The following is a 25,538-nucleotide window of genomic DNA, read 5'->3' on the forward strand; positions in this document are numbered from 1 at the left end:
GTTTATTGATATTCAATGTGGCAAAACAATGCTAATTGAAGAATATAATGGTGAACAAGGTAGACATGCTTCTTTATATAGTCATGTTAAAGACTAATTGTTTTGCTTTATATATAAAACCTTAATTCCTGTCTTTTTCTGGGCAGTCAGTATTCTGTTTTCTTAATTTTATTCATTTTGATGTAAAAAACTCCCCTATGCTTGCAACATCATTATGCCAGGTGGTATGACAGTTTTCATTTTTATTTTTAAACTATCCATTCCAACTTGGCTGTGTAAGACAAAGTGTTGCCTTCAACTAGCTGAAAATTTAGTAGAAGAGATACATTTAGTAGAAAATAATAATGGCAAACTAACTATCATATTTCTTGTGCCTTGTCTGGCTTGACTATTTTTTGGTTTAACTGTTTTCTTTCTCTTTGCACCCGTGTTTTATGACTGCGTCTTGCAGGAGAGCCTTATAGATGCAAGTGAAGACAGCCAGCTAGAAGCTGCCATCAGAGCCTCCTTGCAAGAGACACATTTTGATTCATCACAGACAAAACAGGATAGTCGCTCGGATGAAGAATCGGAATCTGAACTCTTTTCTGGCAGTGAGGAATTTATATCTGTTTGTGGCTCTGATGAAGAAGAGGAGATAGAGAATCTTGCCAAGTCCAGAAAGTCTCCCCATAAAGATTTGGGGCATAGAAAAGAGGAAAACAGAAGGCTGCTAACTGAGCCCCCACCCAGAACTGAGCCTGGAACAACCACAAACCACCAAGGATTGTCAGTCATGGATTCAGAAATATTAGAGATGTCACCTGAAAAATCAGATGGAATAGTGGAGGGCATAGATGTAAATGGTGAGTTATGTTCTAGACCTACTTTACTTGAAACTTGATATTACTGAAGGGATGTATATTTATATATTTATTTGTTTAAATTAGTCTTCCATCTTAAACTCCTGTATTTTTTTTTTTTTTAACCCCAGGACCAAAAGCACAGCTGATGTTGCGGTATCCAGATGGAAAAAGGGAACAAATCACTCTTCCAGAGCAAGCTAAATTGCTAGTAAGTATATCTAATTTAAGCACTGGCTTAAAGGAGAGAAACTAATTAATTGGTATAATTGGCTTGTTCTTTGAAATAAATGTTAGGTATTCAGTCTGACCTCTAAGGAAATTTAACAGTTAATCTGAATCCTAATTAGTATATTTCCTTCCTGAATTATCTTAGACAAGTCACATAGGGTCTATTCCAGACAAGGCTGTTCTATTCCATGGCTGCATTTCATTTTCCAACTGGAAATTATTACCTGGAAAAAAGGAGTGAAGACTATAATGGGGCTTCTGGCTTTCTTGTAGCTAGACCTACAAAATAATTAAGAACCACGGCAGTTGTTTTTTTGTGTTTCTGTCCTGGGGCCTGTTCAGTATCTCCACTGTAATTCTCTGCTTCATACCATTCTTCTCTCTGTATACTGGTGGCTTTTGTTTACCTCTGAGTGCGTACATGGTCCACGACATAGTGATGCTGAGGGGCTTTTCCTCTAAAGTTCACAGCTGATGGACCTTTCTCTGTTGTTTTTAACTCCTGGAAAAGAGAATGAGTCTGACTAGCTTTTTGAGTCCCTTGCATCTTTTTATCAGATACCTGTGGATGAATCCCCTTTGGGTCAGGTATTTTTACCTGGCTGTTTTCTGTGGCGCAAGAGAGAGTGTGATTCTTGAAGACTGTGTGACTGGAATGCAAGTCGGATCTGACTGCTGGTGCTGATACACAGACTGTTTCCCAGGTCTCATATATGGAAGGAAATGTGAGATGAGAAAGTGGATGGAGCACTTTTTTGAGAAGCTTGGTTGTGAAGCTAGAGAGGAGTATGCAGTAATCACAGTGGGGGGGAATGATTGAAGGAGAGACGGAGCATGTTTAAAGTCTGATGGGAAGCATCTGTAGAGAGGGAGATGTAGATAATACCTATAAAAGCAGGGATGTTCAACCTGACTGGTTTGGCTCAGTGGATAGAGCGTCGGCCTGCAGACTGAAAGGTCCCAGGTTCGATTCCGGTCAAGGGCATGTACCTTGGTTGCGGGCACATCCCCAGTAGGGGGTGTGCAGGGGGCAGCTGATTGATTTTTCTCATCGATGTCTATAACTCTCTATCCCTTTCCCTTCCTCTCTGTAAAAAAATCAATAATAATAATAAAAAAAAGGCAGGGATGTTCAGTAGAGGCATGATTTCTGAGAAGGCAAGAAGAGATTTAGTACACAGGTGGCAAGATTGGCTATAGGTAGAATGAAAGACATATCTTTGCCAATAAAAAGATGGAAGGGAAAACTAATCAAATGTTTAAAACCAAGGACAATAATTTTATAAATAGATAGTGGGTTTGTTATTGAGGAACTAGTAATAACCCTGTATATTTCAGTATCACTTAATGTACGTTTATTATCTCTCCATCCAAAGTGTTATATTGGCCCTTAAACTTCATATTTTATCTAATGTGATAAAACTGAATGTTAGCCTGGCCAGTGTGATTCAGTGGTTGAGCATCAACTCATGAATCAGGAGGTCAGGGTTCGATTCCCAGTCAGGGCACATGCCTGGGTTGCAGGCTCAATCCCCAACAGGGAACTTGCAGGAGGCAGCCAATCCATGTTGATGTTTCCCTCTCATCGATGTTTCTGTTTCTCTCTCTCCTCTCCCTCTCTCTCAAATCAATAAAACATATTTTTTTAAAAAGAATGTTATGTTGCCTGGCTGGTTTGGCTCAGTGGTTGAGTGTTGACCCGAATACTAAGAGGTCGCCAGTTTGATTCCTGGTCAGGGCACATGCCTAGGTTTTGGGCTTGATCCCAGGTCAGGAACCTGTAGGAGGCAGACAGCCGATGTTTCTCTCTCATCAATGTTTCTATCTCTGTCTCCCTGTCTCTCTAAAGCCAATGAAAACATATATAAAAATTATTTTTTTAAATTAATGATATATATGTAATTCTTTAATATGCTCTTTCTATTTCCATCTAACAGTCTTGTCTTTCTTTTGTTTTTCATAGGCTTTGGTGAAGCATGTCCAGTCTAAAGGATATCCAAATGAACGTTTTGAACTTCTCACCAACTTCCCTCGAAGGAAACTCTCTCATCTGGACTATGACATTACATTACAAGAGGCAGGCCTTTGTCCTCAAGAGACTGTCTTTGTACAGGAAAGAAATTAACATCATGGCCTGACCTCTCTCAGCTTACCCCTTTTTTTCCCTTTTCCTGTGAGATACCATGTCACTGAGTATGCATTTTGGTTCATAGGACCATAGAGCCAAAGTCGGGCAAGCAAGTCACCTGCCTTCTCTTTTATTCCTTGCTCTCTCCTACAAGTCCTTTTCACTTCCTACCCCCTCTTTCCCCTCTCCTCTCCTCTTTTCATCTTTTTCCTACTTTTCTTTCTTTCTTACCTAATCAGGTGACCAAATGGAAGTATAAGGATAACACCTCCTAGTACTGGCAGCAGGAAATGTGTGTTCCAATAAGTGGTCTCTTGCATGGCACTTTTTCGGGATCAAATGATAATGTTACTACTCTCAGACTCCTTTGGTAAAGGAATGGCTAGATTCAGAATAAGAACAACCTCCCTTTTTTGTAAGCCCTGTTTTTAGTAGGGAAAAGAAATTCTCTAACATGTTTTGTTTTGTTGTTCATGTAAGAAATATCACAACAGATATCCAGGCTTTTATTTACATGGAAAAAGTATCCCTTATAATTATTATTCATCTCATTTAAAAATCATTTTGAAGGATTCCCATCCTCCCAAGCTAGAATTATTTCCATGAGATGTGTTATTGGCAAAATGAGTGTTAAATGAAGTTGGGTGAGTAGCATGGGTTGGCATTCAATAACTTAGCCTGAGACAACTTTCTTCATTACTACTCTAAACTATATTGATCCTGCTAGTCCCAGAGTGGACCTTTAGTGAGCATATTGTGGTGACTGGGATAGGAAGGTGCTTGCTGTTTTTGCCAGTATGGCATATTAATTCCTTTGGCCCTTCCATTGTTTGGGTCCACAAGTGATCTATAGGAAGGCAGCTATTCAATAATCATGCAATACAGTGGCTTGTAGTTGAACCACTATGGTTATTGATTGTCCTATGTGCTTTAGGCATACTTATGTATATCCTGGGGGAAAAAGAAAAAGATGCAGCTGAGAGTAGCTAACCATGTTCCTTTGGTTAGAAATAGTGATTCATTTATTACCCCTGGTTGAACAGTCTCTAAAAGGCTCTGGTGACTAAATGAGCTTAAATCCTCATGCTTTTTCTTGCTAAAGGTCTCAAAATTGAAAGCCTAAGGGGAAAACCTTTAAATTAAATCCATAAGACAACATTTAGTAAGGGAGGTGGGGAAGATTGCCAGTAGTCTTCAGATATTGTGGGGTTTTTTTTCTGCCTACAAAAGCCACATTCAAATTGTAGTTGGTGAAAGCTTTTTTCAGTATTGTTTAGATTAGAAGATGCCACCTTGAATCTCCATAACACCACTCAACTTACCAGCTTCATTATATGCTTAGTTCTTATTTTGAGCTTTAGTCTTCTGATGGGGTAGTGGTGATTCTGGTGGCAAAATCAGAACTTTTAACTTGCTATAAAACCATAATATAAAATGGACCTTATTTAATCAGTTGGGGATTTAGATTGATTGATCCTTCTACTTGAGGAACATAAATTGCTATTGCTCAGAGACCTTTAAGTTCCCATCTATTTTAAGATCATTCACTTGGTAACTAGGGGATTTTAAAAAAACATGCTTATGTGTTGCTAGTACTAATTAGAGAATATGATTTCTAATGGTTGAATTTCGAGGGACCCACCCTAAAGAACGAGTAATGTTTCTCCTCAAGGAAATCATGGAAAATTCTGTTTATTCTTCAGTGAGTCCTTTTGGATGAATGTTCTTACATTTTTTCTAAGTGTGTGTAAGTGCTTATGTATAAGTATATAATTGTATAAATATTTATAAATATATTTATATAATTACAATTTCATTTATATCTTGAGTCAAAGTTCTCTCTTTAGATTGGTGACTGAGTAATACCACTTGGTGTTTTTTCATAGGCTCTTGAGGCTAACTAGCAGCTTCTGAATTATTGAGGAATTATGGTTTTCATGTTAATTCCTTAATTGTATCTGAACTTGGGTAATAGACTTACTATCTAAGGAATAGAGCTGTATACTATCAAAGATGCATTAGAAGGTAAAAAGACTGTTGGTAGTAGACAAGGTCAAGAATCTAAAAATTCAGGGAGGTACAGGGTAAGAAGTGAGGGTACGCCCACTTTGGGTGCTATGATGGCACCTGTCTCCACTCAGCAGAGTCACAGCTAAAGCCCAAATCTGTCAAAAATGTGAAGTCAAGAACTTTCCCTGTAGGACTCTATTTTATTCTTTTACCTATTAGCTTCTCTTTATAAAACATATCTAGGGAACCTGAGACAACATGTCCATTAATGATAGGATATAGTTCTTTTTGATAAGCTCAGCCCTAGCATATCCATGCATGAGAAACCAAAGTGACTTTTTCAACTGTGAAATGACCAAGTATATATATAAAGGGATTTAAGTAAGCATATTAAAGAAATGGGGCATGAGATACTGACTCAACTTAGAGACAGCTGGGGTGTTTAGAATATAAGATCTAAAGGATTTTATTTTACTTTGAGGCAGGAATGTAATTATCCTGGGCTTGATATAGAGGCCAATGGGACGGAGGGATTATAGATTGTACATGGGAAGAGTGAATAAGGAATATTGCTTTACTCAAGAACTTAATCCACTTAGAGAGTATACTTCCTCTAATTTGTCTTATTTTCTCTGTAAATTCCTTTGCTTTTTGGAAGAGAAGTTTTATTGAATAGATTAAATGAGGTTAGTAAGATAATTAAAAATTAGTTTAAAATAGTAATTCCTTGTAGGTATTGGAAACAGCTTGAAAGAGATAAAAGGTACGGAGAAAAAGAACAAGGTAGATTTTGAGAGTAAATGATGTGACAAATACAGGGAGATAAAATGAAAACTAGTGGGGGGAAAGGTGACAGGAAACCTCTTTTGAAATTGATTTAGGAAGAAACCAGAGAAGAGAAAGAATAGTCAAATGAGGGAAGACATGCATCTAATTTTGAGTAATTAGCATGTAGTAGCTACCTTGTACACATTTAATCTTTATAAGAACTCCACAAAATGCACATTTCCCCCCATTTTATGTATAAGAAATAAAATTGAAGTTCAGAGAACTTGTTCGGGATGTCACAGCTAGTAAGTGGCAAAATCAAAATTGGCATCCAGAGTCCATGCTCTTTTCACTCCCTGTATTACTCACCTGTATTCTTCAGTTGCAACTTTTGTAACTACTTAGGGCATGACTGCTGTCTCCTCCAACAGGGGCATCAGCCCAAAAAGTTACCTTTCTTTTGTTTGGCTCTGTAAAGTATCCTTTGGTTATGTTTCCTTAAAGCTGGTGGGATTGCTGCTATGCCTATAAATTCCCATTTACACCATTATTTTGAGGGACTGATAAAAATGTGAAAGGAAAATAATTATGTGGCATTATTTGCTAAGAATAAATAGAAAGGTAAAAAAGGATTTTATCTTTTTTAAACAACTTTTCAGAAAAGGCATAATTATCTTTTCTGCATCCCACCTATGCCAGATTATTAAATCCTTTTATGTATATCTTTTAAAATATTCTGTAAAATTCTTCTTCCTTGACTGTGTAAGCCAGTAATTTATTGAGTTTTTAATCAAAGTTGGAAACATCTTGAAATCTAAGATGTAGTTCCTGCCTGTTTTACCCAGTTGGAGAGACACACTACACATGAGATAACTGGAGAACTGTAAATGCTCACATTTCTGGGGCTGAACTATCATTGCAAAAGACGTTTAGAAAGGGGAATGAATAGTATACGCTTTAGTTAGGACAGTCTTCACAAAAATGTAAAACTGAAAAGTGGCAAATACTGTAGCTCATTTTCTTTTGACTCACCTGTATTCTTTAGTTGCAACTTTTGTAACTACTTAGGGCATGACGTTTGTCAGTAAGGCATATCTAATACACAAAAAGGAAAGGATTACTGATTCCCAGGGCTAAAATTTTAGCTAGGAGGGATCTCACTTGAACACTTAGGAAAATACTAGAGGGAGTCACTAGCAACTGAAAAGTGAAGGAAAGATTGAATTTCTCTACCCAGGTACAAATTAAATATATATTATATATTATATGATATGCAGAAGGGGCACTGTATGTAGGTATAAGTGCACTTGGGTAATAGCTCTGCTACTACTTCACAGCATATTGGACTAGATCAAGAGTTCTTAGTCTGTTCAAGTAAAAGAACTTGTGATTTTAAAATTTGGCAGAGGTGGGGAACTGTGGAGTTGAGTATTAATATCATTTATTTCATTGATGGAGAAAATGTAAATGTGCATATGGAATTGCAGACTCTTGCAGAAACTCTAGGAACCCACAGATTGTAGAACACTGAATTAGATTATCTCTGAAGTCCTTTCCACTCCAAAAGTTTATGCTTCTAGTCTCTCCTCTTTATTATATATTATCCCTAGGTTAATTAAAAGTATACTTGCTAATCAGTTCCTTTGCTTTTTTTCTGTGTCCAGGTTTCATTTGCCTAATAACTAACCTCACTTGACTGAAATCTCCAAAAAGGAGAGTATAATGGTTATAGATCTAGTAATGATCTTTTAAACACAATTCATTAATTTAAAAAAACTTAATGCAGTATTCCTGTACATAGTTGAGTATGACTAAAATGTGATTAATGAAAACCAAATATTTCTCTGACACCAGAGTTAAATTTTATTTTACCTGTGTGCTTACACTTTACCACTGAGCCATTGTTAGGAAATCGATTTGTGTTAGTTGTAAAATTGACTTACTTTTGGCAGAAAGAACTTTTTCAAATTCAGTTAGGCTGACTTTTACAAATATTTCTTATCCCACACAGTGTATCTCTATTGTGTCATTCCCTCTTTCTTGCCCTCTTTCATTTAACTACTTAATAGTAAATATAGGGTGCAGATTAATGAATAAGTAATGTGTAAAAAAGTAAATGAGAGTGGGAAGAATCAACCCTCTGATGAACATGGCCGTTTTCCAAAAATAGATGCCTTGATGAAAAGGCTACTTAAAGACATCTATGTACTGTGACTATTCAACTTTATTGATTTGCCTTGCTTAGCACTTCAGTTATTGTCATGAAACTTAATTGCACTGTACACATTTTAGAATAGTGGCAAGAATATTCTTTAGTCCTGAAAGTAACCAGCAGAGAATACCAAGCCAATATGTTGATTTCTCCTGTTATGAGAAATTTGATATTTTAATGATGGTTATTTTGATCTTTGACTCATCTGTGTGTCAGTCCTGCTAGAGAGGCCACTTAGAATCAAGAGTATTTTTCATAGAGGTTATGATTACCTTGGTAGTTTTCCCGTTGAAGTGAACTTGTGGTTAAAGTTACTGGATATAATGATGTGGAACCCTTAATTAGAAACTCTTTTAACCCTTTTATACTTTTTCATTCTCTGTTCCTAATTTTTCAACATCCATTCTCTGAAAATTAGTCATGATTTTAATAAAATTGGCTATGTTTAAGAAATTCACTTCTCTTTTAATGGTAACATTTTAACTTTTATAAATATACAAAGGAAGATTTTGAGGCAAACATCATTTTTATAGCTCATTTTCTGTCTACTTAAGAATGCTTTTATTCCAAATATAGAATGGCTAGCTCCATGACATCCCTCTCCCCTTTTTGGCCTGCAGAATGCTCTTGTATTATTGCGTAGGACCTCAGTCATTCTCATGAACGTGATTTTTGGTACAGGCCTTTCTCTGACACATGATCTGAAAGTAGAGTTGGGTAATCCATTACGAACTACATTAATAAAACAATTTAGCATTTCTGTATTTTCAAAAAATAACCACATTTACTTATAGGGTTAGAGATACAAATACTAATGGTAGTATTTTGCCTAAGCACAGTCACATATTAATCTATTAATATGGGAAGTTACCTTGTACTTAATTTTGTTGCAACAGATAGCAAGATTTTGTTGCTTACTGGTATTTCCTCTATAAAGATCAAAATGCCCTAAGATTTATATCCCTTATAAGGTCACTTGGGTTTTCAAATAAGAGTAAGTCAAGCTAAGCTAGATTGAACATAAAACTTTTATCTCCATTAAAATAACTTATTAATCTAACTGAGCCTACCATGAATCATTCATTTTATTAAATGTGGTAAATAAAATGGGAAACATTTCAAATCATTAGATAAATTCTGACCTGGAATTGAATTCTCTCTTCCTTAAAATCTTTTTTATTTGCTTTTTTCATGGCTTCAATATGGGCATTTTAACTGATAAGGGAGAGATTCTTGATCTGGAACCATTCCCTGCCATTCTGCTTTTCTTTCCTATCAAAGTCACTGGTTTTAGAGTACATTGTCACCAGGATCTATTTCAAGTTAATGACATCAAAATGTTGATGCTCAGTTGAATATGTTGCTGTTTTCAACAAAATCGTTCTGCAGTATGCTTTCTCAAAGCTTCTGTGTTCTTAATAATGAAAAATGTCAATAAATTAAATGGTGTGATTCATAATATAAATAGGTTTTTTACATTAATCATATGCTCTGAATAACTTTGATAATTTATTGCCCTGTAAGTTAAACCTCACATGGAGTGACCATTGCCACCAGAAAATCTCATTTTACCTGCTAATTAGAATGAAAGTAGTGTGTGACCTCCACTTTTTAGTTAATGAGTAGTAAGCTTATAGTAGGGGCTGTTTATCTTACCCATTTTGGGACTTGAAACTTGTTACTTTCCTATGTTTCTCTCTTCAAATTGGAAAGGTAACTGGGAAGCAGTCAATCTAGTCATAGATTTAGAGAGATGGGTACCAATTTATGCTAACATGACTTTGAAGGGCTTCCATCCAAGTTTTGGCATGAATCTGTTAGACAAAATTTTATTTACTCCTTTAAGAATCTTTTTCTTAGGACGGTTTTCCTTTTGATAACAATTTCTAAGTATCTGGTGTCTTTTTCTTTTTTTTTTTTTTTTAAACCTTTTAAGAAACAAAAGTCTGTTTTCAAGTAGGTATTGATTGTTCCTGGAAACTCGAGTGTTTGTAGGCTCTGTGCATGCTTTGTGTGAGTTCAATTTGAACAATGCGTTTTAAACATCTGGGATGTCCAATTCTGGCATGTCTTCACTAATTGTATTTTTAAACATTTTTCATGTCATTTTTTAAACCTCACTTCCCATCTTACTCAGAGAGGTTAATCAAGGAATTAAATTTGGGGGGGGGGGGTTAGGGATGGGGGTGGGCTGGGTACTTGAGTGAAGTCAATTTGGGGGTATTTGCTTAAGGTGTTTCTCAAGCAGTTCCTAACGGTATTTAGAGTTTCTCTGGGATGTTTGTGTACTCAACTTATTCTGGACAAAGTGGTGGTCTTAGTGAGAGATTTGCATTCTTAATGCAGGATGGCTCAAAATTCAATCTGTAGCATAACTTTGTTATTGAATCCAAGAAGATAATGGACAGAAACAGTGCTTCTATTTTAGTGTTTCTGGCAAGTGCTCCCTAAAATGCACGTATAGCTCAGTTTTCTGGGCTTTTAATTCCATGGTGCTAGGAGGTACCATCTCCCACTCTTCTCAAAAATGGGAAGAAAGCGTGGGACTAGTGAGTAAGGGGCAACTGGATCATTCACTAAAATTTTTTTGTTCAAGACACACTAGAGACCCTCCTGTATACCTAGTAAGTGATAATAAAGGTGCTAGGGAAAGCCTTACATTTGAAGACACAGAAGCCGTAGAAAATCTAAAACTTGGAGGAGGAGAAAAATATGCCATTAGATAAAGCAGAGCTGTAACTGCTGGCTAAGACTCAATGGAACTTCCACTAAAACCAGGGAAATCTTAGATAACTGGGTGTGATATATCTATAGATATATAGTCTATAGGTAAATAATTTCTAAATTGAGGATCTCTTGGTGATCCTCTGTTTTGGCTGTACCAAATTGTGAATATTCTTGCTGTGTTGTACCCAGTTGCTTTATATTGATACCGCAACTTGAATTGGGGAAGTGGGGTGGGACAATTTGCGGGGGGTAGGGGGATGGAGGGAAGGGAGTGGGGTGATAAGTCCTTTGAAGACATCAGCTCACTGTGCTGAGAGAGGGACCAAACTCAAGGAAACCTCTGATCTATAAATTCAACTGCTGCATTTTTTATAAATACATGTAAATGTCCTGTTGTAATATTTGATCTTGGAAATAAAATAAAAACTTTTCAGTATTAGTTTTTTTTGTATTATTGTTTTGTAAGATAAGACTAGATATTACTTTTATTAATATAATTCAGGTTTCAAAATCTTGCTCTCATTCTCATGTTTAGGACAGTAGTATTTATAATAATAATAAAAGCATAATATGCTAATTAGATAAGACGAAGCCATGGGGGCCAAGGCAGAGGCAGCCGCCGCAGTGGCAGGGGCCAAGCCCCTTGCATGAATTTCATGCATCAGGCCTCTAGTTTATTAACTGAAGTTCATGGTCTCGTTGTTAGGGTAATGTTTGGTAGCTTCTCTTCTAGCTGGACGTTTATGGTGAGTGCTCTGTAAATGTTGGTTGAATTGTCATGAAATCATTGGGTTTGCTAGTCTTGTTAGGAAAGTAAGATTCTATATTTGACATATTTGGGCAATTCAAGTGTCTAGTTTTTCAAACCACCAACAATGACGAATTAAGGACTCAGCTTAAGCAAGTGAAGGGGAAAAGTAATTGCTAAATTAAAGGGAGAAAAGCCGTTACTGTTATTGTGTAGTAGAAATTGGGATTGGTGCCTAGTTCACAGTAACCCCTGGGCCTGGTTTGTGCTGCTACTCTTCCTTTTGTGAAACTGTTCCTCATCCTCATGCTTCAGCAGTGCACCCTCATGGAACTTGCCATCTTCTCTCAAGACCTTCTTCTCTCCCTGGCCACATAGACTGGTCAAGAAGTGGTCATCCTACTTAGATTTAGCCAATTCCTCCAGGGACAAACTACCTATCCTTATTCTTAACTAGCCTCACTATGTGCCAAAAGATAGAGATGTGATGAGTAAAACAGACACAGCCCCTGCCCTCTGGGAACTTCCTTTATAGTTAAGGACACATACAATTAGCAAATGAGAAAAATATAGCTTTAATTCAAATACAATGAGAGGAGGGGAAAAAAACTAGAAAAGGAGCCAGTAGGGAATTTCCTGGCCAGTGTTGCTCAGTGGTCAGTACCAAAGAGTCATGGATTTTATTTCTGATCAAGGGAACCTGGGTTGCAGGTTCTGTTCCTGCCCCAGTCAGGGCAAGTGTGGGAGGCAACCAATTGATGTTTCTCTCTCTTTCCCTTCCTTCCTCTCTTCCACTCTCTAAAAATCAATGGGAAAAAATATCCTTGGGTGAGGATTAACAAAAAACAAACAAACAAAAAGATGTTGGGGAATAATATTAAGGTTGAGACCTGAAGGATGAGAAGACCCTGGTAAGAGTAGGAAGAAAACAAATGCAAAGGCTGTGGACCAGGAATGTCTTTGATGTATTTGAGGTATTCAGAGAAGGCCAATGTGTCTGGCCTGTGTAGTGAGCAAAGGGAATGGCAGAAAATGAGTGAAAGCCAGACCATATGAGGCCAGCTCAGGCCCTGGTAAAGGGCTCAGGTGGTGTCCCAGGTGCAATGAGAAGCCACGTATTACATGGAGAGTGGATCGGAAGAGAGCAAGAGTAGAGACTGTTGCAGTGGTCAAGGTACAAAATGAAGGTTGCCTGGACCAGAGTAGTGGCAATGGAACTTGGAAGTAGTATATAAATTAGACATGCATCTTGAAGGTAAAACTGTTGAATAAGATGTTAGGGAAGGAAGGAAAGAAACCAAGAATGACTCGAAGGTTTCAGGTGGGTAAGTAGTGGTATCATTACTAAGGCAGGAAGACTGGTAGGTCAAGTAGGTTGGGTGTGGAGAAAGCATTTTGGCTGTGTTAATTGTGATACTTCCAAGTTCAGGTATAGTATAGGAAGCTGGATATGTGAGTCTGAAGCTTGAAGGAATGGTGGACTGGAGTTAAGATTTGAGAAATTGTCAGCCTTTTAGGTGGAGTTTAGTTCCATGAGAAAGAATAAGGCCACGTAGGGAGAAAATTAAAGAAGAGGGCCCAGAACCTAGGCCTGAAGATCACCAACTGGAATATTGGCCAGTGAGGAAAGGAGAAACACCAGAGTCGGGTGTCAAGAGAGCCAATAGCAAAAATGTTTAAGAAGGATCTGCAACCAGCTATGTCTAATTCTGCCCAGGAGTCAAGTGAAAAGGACAGACAGCAAAGTCTTCATGAGATACAAGAAGTCATTGGAGACCAAGAACATTTTCAGTGTGATGTTGGAGACGGAAGCCTAATTTGAGTGGGTTGAAGTTTGTAATATTTTTATACTAGTGAAGAAAAAGAAAAAAAAGAACTTCCTCTTTGGCGGACTGGTATAAATGGCAGATATTTCAACATCTCCTATCTTCCTTTTCCTCTCCCTCCAATTAAGGGAATGTGCTCTCTTGTTCAGTCAGCTGTCAGTTGAGATTGAACCCCACCCACAAGGAAGCTAATTAGTGTGTCCTTCTTTGGGTTTGCGGAATATTGGCCTGATTGTCATCATCTTTTCCCTTTTCCCTCTGCCAGTAAATTCCATTTTCTCAACTTCCTCTATTCCTTGCTCAAATCCCACCTCCAGACTCCACAATATCCCCCAGAATGGAACATCTGTCTATCCTGCTCTCCCACGCCTTTCAGCTTTAGGAAGCCTTTTATGGCCTTGGGCAAATCATTTTCCCAGCCACGCTCCATTTGTGCTCTCAGACTCCCATTTGCTTCCTCCCCAGAAATATCACCAACAAAGTGATAACTAGTAGCTGTGTCTCCAGGAAGCCAAATTGTAAGATTATTAACACATCTGTGAAGAGGTAACGCTGTAATTCTTTCACGGCAGAGTCCAGGCTTCTGTTACCGTAAAGGGCCGACTACAGGGAGGTGAAGAACTTAATCTAAAGCTGGCCTTACTTAGTAAAACTACTTAGTGCAATTATGTAGTTTCCAAAAGAAGTGTCTGGTTCATAAGATTAACCATTGAATTCATTGTCACAAATTTACCCTAAGGAAAAGGATCTACAGCTGTCATCACCAGTCTCAACTAAGTTTGGCACTTTAAGGGGTTAAATTCAAATTCCAACGATTTTTTTTTTACCCACAAGCACCATTTTAATATCCATTTGAGAGTGTCTGCTGTTAGATAAGCCATTGGGTTCTGAACAGAGATACCATCTAAAAATCTGAGTGCTATCGGGCAGTCAGCTGTCAGATCATTGTAATTGCCCAACTATAAGATGTTCTAATAGACATTGCATATAAAAGTTATTTTTGCTAAGCTGAGATTCAAGAACAGAAGGAGAGGCCCTGACCAGGCCAGTGTGGCGCAGGCGGTTGGAGCATCATCTGTACGCTGAATGGTAGGGGCGCACGCCTAGGTTTGGATTCAGTCCCTAGTTGGGGTGCATGCAAAGGGCGACCACATGATGCTTCTCTCTCTCACATCGATGTTTCTCTCTCTCCCTTCCTCTCTCTAAAATTAGTAAACATATCCTTGGGTGAGGATTTAAAAAATAAAACAGAAGGAGAGGACTAACCCACTCTAGGCATCTTGCATCTTATTAATTCTCAAAGGAAACTTGTGAGGTAGGCACCATTTTATAAATGAGGAACAGGCTCAAATTATTACTGAGGCTCACTGAACTGCCCAAGTTCACATAACGAATAGGTATTTTAGCAGGAATTGAGATCCAGGTCTCTCAGGTGCCAACGCACCATAGTACTGCCTCAAGAAGAAATACCTCAAGATGGAATCGGGATTGGGGAAAAGTATCTCAACCATCAATATTCAGGACTGTAGAGTCAGATGACATAGGATCATCTCTCCAGCCCTACTCACTGTTACGCAGGAAGTCAAGTTCCTCCGGGGTATAATCTCTTTGTTGGCATAATGAAGCTAACCTAACAGTTATTTTACTTGCTTTAGGTTTATTGGAAGAATCTAATGAGATAGTTTTATATAGTGAACAAATGTTTCTTCATATTATAACGCTTTGTGAGTGCTCAGCTTGTATCTTCTATCTAAATTCAATTCTCTGGGAAGAAACAGGAATTCATTTAAATTCTAAATGATTCCCTTTTACAATGAAAATGAAAACTGGATCCTATTTAATGAACTTTTCAATAGTTGGTTACCAGCTTTTGCTGCAGGCATAGATATATCTGCATACATAAACATTTCATATAGAAGGCAGTTCATATGCAGTTTCAAGAATTAATAACCAGATATAATTATTTCTTCTCATATATATGCTTCAAAGGTTTCCTCAATATTGTTTATTTTCATCATTAGAAGTAAAATATCTGTGCCCAGAGACTATGTGTGTTAGTTGATGCAGTGCATGAATTAACTCATTAACCTTTTGCACTCGGATGTCGAGATTAAAATTACTCTTTGAATGTATCAATAATTTGAAATATAAAAAAAATCCAAATAAATAAGTTTGTATGAAAAGAATCTCCACTTTTTTATTCTACTGCCACGCTTTGTAAAATCTGGGGTATTTAAAAAATTAAATCCCGAGTAGAATAAAGGAATCGAGAAAAAAGCAAGCGAGTGCAAAGGGTTAATCAAGTGATTCCTGAACTGCTACCACATTCTAAGCTCTATGCTAGATTCTGGGCATACAGAGCAGAATAAGATACAGCCTCTGCCCGCAAGGATCTCACAGATGTGCGGAAGAGGCACATAAATAGTACAGGTAAATAAAAATGCAGTGGGGAGATTTTTTAAAACAGGACACAAAAAGCAGTGACCATAAGGGGAAAGATTAATAAATGGAACTTAAAAATCAAGAACTTCTCTTCATCGAAAGACATCATTAAGAGTGAAAAGGCACCACAACAACTTTGAGACTACGACAAGAGAGCAGAGCAGACACCATCCAAGACCACCATAGGGCTGGCTGAGTAGATGCTCTACAACTAGAATAAAAGAGGGGTATGTGGGATGATGCTGATGCCGGTGACCCAAAGACCACACTTTAAGAACTACAGCTCAGGCGACACAAAAGAACTATGGCTCAGGCGATACAACAGCGGCCTGGAACGTGCTCGGCGCAGTTCCCCCGGCGGTCTCCGGCTGAGGGGACGGCTCCACTGGCAGCCAAGCACGGACAGACGAGCCCCTATGAGACATGGGGTGGGAGACTCCGTGCTTGCTGACCTCTGAGTCCGTCAAGAATCTCAATGCCCCGGAAGCGGCCAGGTGCGCATGCTCGGCGACCGGCCACCTATGCAGACCCAAGGGCCGACGCAGCGACGCCAGACTGGCCCACCGCCATGCACCGGGTGCACCGGAACTTCGCCGAGCCGCCGCCCGACGAGTTCTGCAGCAGCCATACTGGAGCTCTGGAAAGATGGCCAGGGGAATTGCTGAGGGGGGATTGACCGGCAGGAATTGGGATCGGGAAGACGGGGCCCCGCTGAGACCCGGGTGCGGGCGGGGTTGCGCGCCTCTGGACTCGGGTGTGGTCACACGCCTCTGGGTATAAGTGAGGCCTCACGTCCCTGGGTCTAGGTGAGGCCACATGCCCCTGGGTCCAGGAGAGGCCGGACTCCGGGTCCGGGTGAGGCCAAGTGCCCCTGGACCCGGATGACGCTGGACCCCATGCCCGGGCGAGGCCAAGCGCCCCTGGGTCTGGGAGAGTCCACACACCCCTGGGTCCAGGCGAGACCATGTGTCCCTGGATCCGGGTGAGGCTGCGTGCACCTAGGCCCGGGTGAGCCCAAGTGGCCCTGGGTCTGGGAGAGGCCAAGCGTCCCTGGGTGCGGGTGAGACCATGTGTCCCTGGATCCGGATGAGGCCTCGTGCACCTAGGCCCGGGTGAGGCCACGTGCCCCTGGGTCTGGGAGAGGCCAAGCGTCCCTGGGTCCGGGCGAGACCATGCGTCCCTGGATCCGGATGAGGCCTCGTGCACCTAGGCCCGGGTGAGCCCAAGTGGCCCTGGGTCTGGGAGAGGCCAAGCGTCCCTGGGTGCGGGTGAGACCATGTGTCCCTGGATCCGGAGGAGGCCTCGTGCACCTAGGCCCGGGTGAGGCCACGTGCCCCTGGGTCTGGGAGAGGCCAAGCGTCCCTGGGTCCGGGCGAGACCATGCGTCCCTGGATCCGGATGAGGCCTCGTGCACCTAGGCCCGGGTGAGCCCAAGTGGCCCTGGGTCTGGGAGAGGCCAAGCGTCCCTGGGTCCGGGTGAGACCATGTGTCCCTGGATCCGGGTGATGCCTCGTGCACCTAGGCCCGGGTGAGCCCAAGTGGCCCTGGGTCTGGGAGAGGCCAAGCGTCCCTGGGTCCGGGTGAGACCATGTGTCCCTGGATCCGGATGAGGCCTCGTGCACCTAGGCCCGGGTGAGCCCAAGTGGCCCTGGGTCTGGGAGAGGCCAAGCGTCCCTGGGTCCGGGTGAGACCATGCGTCCCTGGAACCGGATGAGGCCTAGTGCACCTAGGCCCGGGTGAGCCCAAGTGGCCCTGGGTCGGGGAGAGGCCAAGCGTCCCTGGGTCCGGGTGAGACCATGTGTCCCTGGATCCGGGTGAGGCCTCGTGCACCTAGGCCCGGGTGAGCCCAAGTGGCCCTGGGTCGGGGAGAGGCCAAGCGTCCCTGGGTCCGGGTGAGACCATGTGTCCCTGGATCTGGGTGAGGCCTCGTGCACCTAGGCCCGGGTGAGCCCAAGTGGCCCTGGGTCTGGGAGAGGCCAAGCGTCCCTGGGTCCGGGTGAGACCATGGGTCCCAGGATCCGGGTGAGGCCTCGTGCACCTAGGCCCGGGTGAGCCCAAGTGGCCCTGGGTCTGGGAGAGGCCAAGCGTCCCTGGGTCCGGGTGAGACCATGCGTCCCTGGATCCGGATGAGGCCTCGTGCACCTAGGCCCGGGTGAGCCCAAGAGGCCCTGGGTCTGGGAGAGGCCAAGCGTCCCTGGGTCCGGGTGAGACCATGTGTCCCTGGATCCGGATGAGGCCTCGTGCACCTAGGCCCGGGTGAGCCCAAGTGGCCCTGGGTCTGGGAGAGGCCAAGCGTCCCTGGGTCCGGGTGAGACCATGCGTCCCTGGATCCGGATGAGGCCTCGTGCGCCTAGGCCTGGGTGAGCCCAAGAAGCCCTGGGTCTGGGAGAGGCCAAGCGTCCCTGGGTCCGGGTGAGACCATGTGTCCCTGGATCCGGGTGAGGCCTCGTGCACCTAGGCCCGGGTGAGCCCAAGTGGCCCTGGGTCGGGGAGAGGCCAAGCGTCCCTGGGTCCGGGTGAGACCATGTGTCCCTGGATCCGGGTGAGGCCTCGTGCACCTAGGCCCGGGTGAGCCCAAGTGGCCCTGGGTCTGGGAGAGGCCAAGCGTCCCTGGGTCCGGGTGAGACCATGTGTCCCTGGATCCGGGTGAGGCCTCGTGCACCTAGGCCCGGGTGAGCCCAAGTGGCCCTGGGTCTGGGAGAGGCCAAGCGTCCCTGGGTCCGGGTGAGACCATGTGTCCCTGGATCCGGGTGAGGCCTCGTGCACCTAGGCCCGGGTGAGCCCAAGTGGCCCTGGGTCTGGGAGAGGCCAAGCGTCCCTGGGTCCGGGTGAGACCATGTGTCCCTGGATCCGGGTGAGGCCTCGTGCACCTAGGCCCGGGTGAGCCCAAGTGGCCCTGGGTCTGGGAGAGGCCAAGCGTCCCTGGGTCCGGGTGAGACCATGTGTCCCAGGATCCGGGTGAGGCCTCGTGCGCCTAGGCCCGGGTGAGCCCAAGTGGCCCTGGGTCTGGGAGAGGCCAAGCGTCCCTGGGTCCGGGTGAGACCATGTGTCCCTGGATCCGGGTGAGGCCTCGTGCACCTAGGCCCGGGTGAGCCCAAGTGGCCCTGGGTCTGGGAGAGGCCAAGCGTCCCTGGGTACGGGTGAGACCATGTGTCCCTGGATCCGGGTGAGGCCTCGTGCACCTAGGCCCGGGTGAGCCCAAGTGGCCCTGGGTCTGGGAGAGGCCAAGCGTCCCTGGGTCCGGGTGAGACCATGTGTCCCTGGATCCGGGTGAGGCCTCGTGCACCTAGGCCCGGGTGAGCCCAAGAGGCCCTGGGTCTGGGAGAGGCCAAGCGTCCCTGGGTCCGGGTGAGATCATGTGTCCCTGGATCCGGATGAGGCCTCGTGCACCTAGGCCCGGGTGAGCCCAAGTGGCCCTGGGTCTGGGAGTGGCCAAACGTTCCTGGATCTGGGTGTGACCATGTGTCCCTGGATCCGAGTGAGGCCTCGTGAACCTAGGCCCGGGTGAGGCCACGTGCCCCTGGGTCTGGGAGAGGCCAAGCGTCCCTGGGTCCGGGTGAGACCATGCGTCCCTGGATCCGGATGAGGCCTCATGCACCTAGGCCCGGGTGAGCCCAAGTGGCCCTGGGTCTGGGAGAGGCCAAGCGTCCCTGGGTCCGGGAGAGACCATGTGTCCCTGGATCCAGGTGAGGCCTTGTGCAACTAAGCCCGGGTGAGGCCACGTGCCCCTGGGTCTGGGAGAGGCCAAGTGTCCTTGGGTACGGGTGAAGCCAGATCCTGGGTCCGGGTGAGGCCGTGCGCCCCTGGATCCATCCGGGTGAGGCTGGGTCCCAGGCCCGGGTGAGACCACGCGCCCCTTGGATATGGGTGAGGCCACGTGCCCCTTAGTCCAGGTGACGCCGTGCCCCTGGGATCGGCCGAGACCAAACCAGAGGGAGTCAGACCTCCATTACCACCATTTGTCCACCATCCAGAGCTGAGGGGTCAGTGCTGACATGTACACATAAGGAACTACTGGACATCGAAATTGGGTCTCAAAAGAACTGTTGGTCCAGGGGGAAGCTCGCTACAGATTGATTCATTTGCCTGTCAGCATAAATATTATTGCTCGTCTCACATTCAGTTCTTATTAGTATATATCTAGTGACATTTGATCTCGTTCATCTAGAGGAAATGATGAACAACATAGACTGAGGAACAAGAACAGAACCAGAAGCAAGGAGGCATCGATCGGACTATCGGGCCTCAGAGGGAGGATACGGGAGGGTAGGGGGAGGGTGGGGGGAGGGGGAGAGTTCAACCAAAGGACCGTATGCATGCATATAAGCCTATCCAACGGTTAAGTTCAACAGGGGATTGGGGCATGCATGGGGAGAGGGGTGGGATGGGAATGGGGGGATGAGGACAAATAGGTGACACCTTAATCAATAAAGAAATTAAAAAAAAAAAAAAAAAAAAAAAAAAGAGTGAAAAGGCAAACCACAGACAGGAGAAAACATTCATAACACACACATCTGACAAAGGTCTCATCTTGGGAATTCTAAAGAACTCCTATAAACAAGTAAGAAAAAGACAAAGAACCAGTAAAATCTGGGCAAACAACTTGAGCAGGCAGTTCTCAAAAAAAGATCTCCAAATGACCAATAAGTATATGAAGAGATGTTTACTCATCATGAAAATGCAAATTAAAACCACAATGAGATACTGCTAGACATCTACTAGAATGCCTGTAATGAAAAGTGTTGGTGAGAATGTGAAGCAACTGGAACTCTCATATACTGCTGGTGGGAGTGTAAATGGGACTGCTTTGGGTAACTGTTTGGCAATATCATTTGTCAAAATTAAATATCCATATTCACCTACCCTATAACTCATCAATTTTACTCCTACATATATCCCCTGGAAAAAATTAGTGTATAAGTACATCCTCCAAAAGACATGTATAAGAATATTCATAGCAGTATCTATATATACAAAAGCCTAAGTGACCGTTATGACCGAATGACTGGAATGACCAGAACGACTGGTCGACCAGTCTCTATGACACACACTGACCACCAGGGGGCAGATGCTAACACAGGAGCTGCCTCCTGGTTGTCAGTTCGCTGCCACAGCCAACCTCCCATGGCCTGCCAGCCCCCATCAGCCCCTGGTGCTAAACCATTCATAGATGACCTGCTTCTGGGTTGGGGTTTTGTACCTAGCAGAGCAACTCCCTTGCTGCGATCCATTGAAAGTCAGCCCTCGACACAAGGGTTTGTCTCGCTCCCGTCCTCTCCCTTCCCCGGGGGCCATCCACTTGCCACAGTGGCAGCACAGTGGTGAGGGAAGGAGGAGGGGGGAGGCGGGGAACCGTGTGATGGGGCAGTGTCAGCATCTAGCGTTCATTCCTTCCATGCCCAGCCCGGCGACTGTCACCTCCTTTCCTGACCCTGCTGGGGCCTTCGGGCCCTGGGCTGGGATGGGGAACCGGGGGTGGGTGGCAGCGGACGTGGCCCCTTTCCCAGTGGGGCCAAGGGCTGGCTCCCTCCTTGGAGCCGGCGGCCAACCTCCCTTGGTCCCTCCCCACTTGTGCACAAATTCGTGCACCGGGCCTCTAGTCAATGATAAAAGCCAGATGGAAGTCAACACTAGGGATAGAGATAATGATGGGAGGGAACACAATAGAGCATTCTGGGGATTTGGAGATGTCCTATATCTTGATCTGTGCAGTGCTGTCTGAGTGCACATGTGAAAATATTTATCAAGTTTTATAATTAAGATTTGTGCAGTTTACTATATGTATGTATGTAATACCTAAATTAAAAACAACAGTGCAATAGGAGCACAGAGAAAGAAGTGCCTAACTCTGAGTAAAGAAATCAGGGAAGATTGCCCGGCTGGCGTGGCTCAGTGGTTGAGCGTTGATCTATGAACCAGGAGATCATGGTTTGATTCTCAGGCAGGGCATATGCCCAGGTTTCAGGCTTGGTCTCCAGTGGAGGGCATGCAGGAAACAGCCAATCAATGATTCTCTCTCATCATTGATGTTTCTCTTCCTCCCTCTCTTTCTTTCTCCCTTCCTTTCTGAAATCAATAAAAATATCTTTAAAAAAAGAACTCAGGGAAGACTTCTCTGGGAATGTTTGAACTGGACCTCAAATAGGAACTTGTTAAAATGGGATTGCAGATCAGAGAAGACAAATACTATATGATTTTATTTATATGTGGACTCTAACAAAAACCAAAATAAACAAACAAAATAGAACAGACTCACAGATACAGTGAACAAACTGATGGTTGCTAGAAGAGAGGGAAGTTGGAAGACTGGGTGAAAAATATGAAGGGATTAAGAAGTACAAATTGACCCTAGCTGGTTTGGCTCAGTGGATAGAGCATCAGCCTGCAGACTGAAGGGTCCTGGGTTTGATTCCGGTCAAGGGCACATGCCCAGGTTATGGGCTCAATTCCCAGTAGGGGGTGTGCAGGAGGCAACCAATCAGTGATTCTCTCTCATCATGGATGTTTCTATCTCTCTCCCTTCCTCTCTGAAATCAATGAAAAATATATTTTTTTTAAAAAGGAAGTACAACTTGGCAGTTACAAAGTAATCATAGGGATGTAAAGTACAGCATAGGGAATATAGTCAATAATATAATAACTATGCATGGTGAGTACGAGACTTTTTTGGGGAATCACATCATAAGTTATATAAATGTCTAATCACTATGCTGTACAATTTTTTAAAAATCATAAAAATGTCTATCCATCGATTTGAAATTCCATTCTTGGGAATTTATCCCAAAGAAATAATTAAACATAGAATGAAAGCTATACACATCACATCTAATGTAAAAAAAAAACCAAAAAACCACCAAAAAATAGAAAGAATCTAAATGTCTAATAAAAAGGATAAATAAATTATTGCCTGAACAATATTATATAGACACTAGAGGCCTGGTGCACGAAATTCGTGCATGGGTAGGATCCCTAGGCCTGGCCGGCAATCAGGGCCGATCAGGGACTTCCTTCCCCGGGGCCTTCCTTCATTCTGCGCCGCCCCCTGCTGGTCAGCACACATCATAGCAAGCAGTTGAACTCCTGGTTGGTTGAACTCCCAAGGGGACTATTCGCATATTAGCCTTTTATTATATAGGATTACAAGGATTACTATGAAAGCTTCAGAATCATAGAAAAGTTTATAATTGCATAATTAGTGAAAAAGGCAATATATATTACTATTATACTTATGTAAAATAGGCTATGCATATGGACAAAGTCTAAAATGAAACATGCAGATATAAAAATCATTGTATAAAAAAATTATGGTGCTCTGACCAGTGTGGCTCGGTACATCGACGGTGGCAGGTTCAAAACCCAGTAAGGGCACATACTTAGGTTGGGCGCAAGAAGCAATGGATCTGAGTATCTCTCTTACGTTGATATTTCTCTCTCTCTTCTCTCTCTCTCTTCCTTCCCCTCTCTCAAAAAATCAATGAACATAGTCCTCAGGTGAGGATTAAAAAATATATTATGGTGAAGGTTTTCTTATTTCTTATAGATTGCCCTCATAATAGAGTTATTTTTTAAATCTTAAAAATAGGGGCAGAGGTCACAGATCTCCCACACAGAGAGCACCACCAAGTACGTGTTCAACAGTCTGGTGTGACGGTGCTACAAGGATGATGGTGACCTGGGACGTGAACAAAAATGTTAGAAGGCACCATGTAAATAAAGGAGCTATTGAACACACCCCGTGAGCTAAGAGCAAAGCAAGGAGGGTGACCAAGAGAAGATGGTGGCCGTTCTGCTCAGGCCTGCTCTTCCAAAGAGCCCAAATTCCGCACTGAGTGAGACAGATACGGGCAGCTGGTGTGTGAAACAGTGTTGCTGCTTGGGAAAGAAGGGAAAGTAAGATATTTCTCTACATGGGTTTGACTACAGAAACTAATAAAGTATTCTTAAAAAAAAAAAAAAAGGTATTTCTCACGGGTCCATCCTCTGACTCATTCAGACGTTTTAGCTCACGAGGCCAAGCCTCCCGTTTCCTTTCTTAGGGTCACATGAAAATGAGCAGCGGGTGGGTCATCAGGAGAGGGCTCTCCAGGAAGAGGAAAGTTCCTTCAAAGGAAGCCTGTGGGCAGTGGTGTGGGGGCGCGCACACACACACACACACACACACACACACACACACACACACTCGCCTGGGGCGACCTCTCCATATATACAGAGCCTCCCTGGCCTCCTCGAGGAGGGTGGGGCACTGCAGGAGTCCGGCTGGAGCTGGCAGGAGTCAGGCCCCCTCCGAAGACGGAGCCCGTCTCCAGGTTCTCTCTCTCCCCTCCTGATCTTTGCCGCGGGATGCAGGTAAGTAGGAATGGAAGGGCCCAGTGAGGTAACGGCCAGGGATCAGTGTGGCCCAGCAGTTCAGGGCACTCAGAGGAGCCCTGGCTCTGCCACTGAGCAGCTGTGCGACCTCAGGTAATCCACTCCACTTCTCTTTGCCTCCGTCTCTCCGTCAACTTCAGGCCTTTACGCGTGCTTCCCTTCCCAGCGTGGCCTGTCTAAGCCTGTCGTCGGTCAAGTGCAGCTTGGCCGGCACTTGCCCAGGAGGTTTTACCTCATGTCCGCAGGACAGGATCCCTCCAGGCGCTCCCATCACACCGTGAGGCGGACACCTCTGCTCGGCACTTGCTTATTGCCTTGTCAGTGTCCCCACCGGACCCGATGTTCCTCAAGAGAACAGACTGTATCGGAGTCACCATTGTACCCCTAACCCCTGGCATGGTGCCTCACAGAAAGCGGTCCCCTAAATATTTGACTGTTGGTGAAGGAATGAAAGAAAAGCCGGGCTGATGAATGAGGTAGACACACACACAGAGAATTGGCAGTCCCCTCCTCCAAAGGACTTCGTTGATATACTTACGTTGTTGCCCAGACATCCAGCCCAGGATCTGTTCACCCAGCCGGGATCTCCGGTTGGAACACAGCCTCCCCTAAAGCCCGATGTTAAGGTTTTACCTTATGATCCTGCTTGTCCCTTCAGATATCAAATTAGCCAACCTCTTGGCTAATCTCCTGGCTCACATTTTTGGAAGCATTTCTCAGAATGTTGTGGTTTCTAGGAAAACAAGAGAGAAAGTGAAATTCAAACGAAGCCCTGGCCCTCCTGGATGGAGCATCATCGTTAAGTCCTGTGGGCATAAGATCAGCCAGGATTCTCTGATTTCCACTCATCCGGAGGCCAGCCTCAGCTTCTTAGTTTTCCCTCTGCATGTCCATATTCTTTAGTTTCCCTCTAAAACTTTCCTGACAGGAAAATTTTACATTGCAGGGATGGCCAGGGGGCGGTTATTTTGGTGATCTGGTCTAGACAGGCCTTCCTCATAGGTGGAATGACTCGAAGGCGGCTGAAGGCATTCCTGAAGAAAAGCTTCTCCCAGCTGGTCTAGAGAGCTTGCTTGAAAGTCCAACCACACACCAGTCCTCACTGGGGCCCTTGACCAAACGTCATCTGGGTGGGGTGTGGGTGAAAGTTGTCACTTGCTGACACCCCCACCTCCCCGAATTGATGAATTCACTCGAACAGAGACACACACTGAGAGCCCGGCCCTCGGTGACAAGA

At 43.9% G+C, this 25,538-nt stretch overlaps 1 protein-coding gene across 1 annotated transcript in view; it reads left to right on the forward strand.

Moving 5' to 3' along the window:
* UBXN7 (UBX domain protein 7) overlaps positions 1-7,613 on the forward strand; it is an 80,283-nt gene extending 72,670 nt beyond the window's left edge. The window contains exons 9-11 of the mRNA XM_054713881.1: positions 452-845; positions 974-1,053; positions 3,037-7,613. Coding sequence (XP_054569856.1) covers positions 452-845; positions 974-1,053; positions 3,037-3,198 — 636 coding nt within the window. The 3' untranslated portion in view covers positions 3,199-7,613. The remainder of the gene's footprint in view (positions 1-451; positions 846-973; positions 1,054-3,036) is intronic.
* The last annotated feature ends 17,925 nt before the right edge of the window (positions 7,614-25,538 follow it).

Source organism: Eptesicus fuscus, chromosome 3, assembly GCF_027574615.1.
Source record: "Eptesicus fuscus isolate TK198812 chromosome 3, DD_ASM_mEF_20220401, whole genome shotgun sequence".
In the NCBI taxonomy this organism is placed as follows: Eukaryota; Metazoa; Chordata; class Mammalia; order Chiroptera; family Vespertilionidae; genus Eptesicus; species Eptesicus fuscus.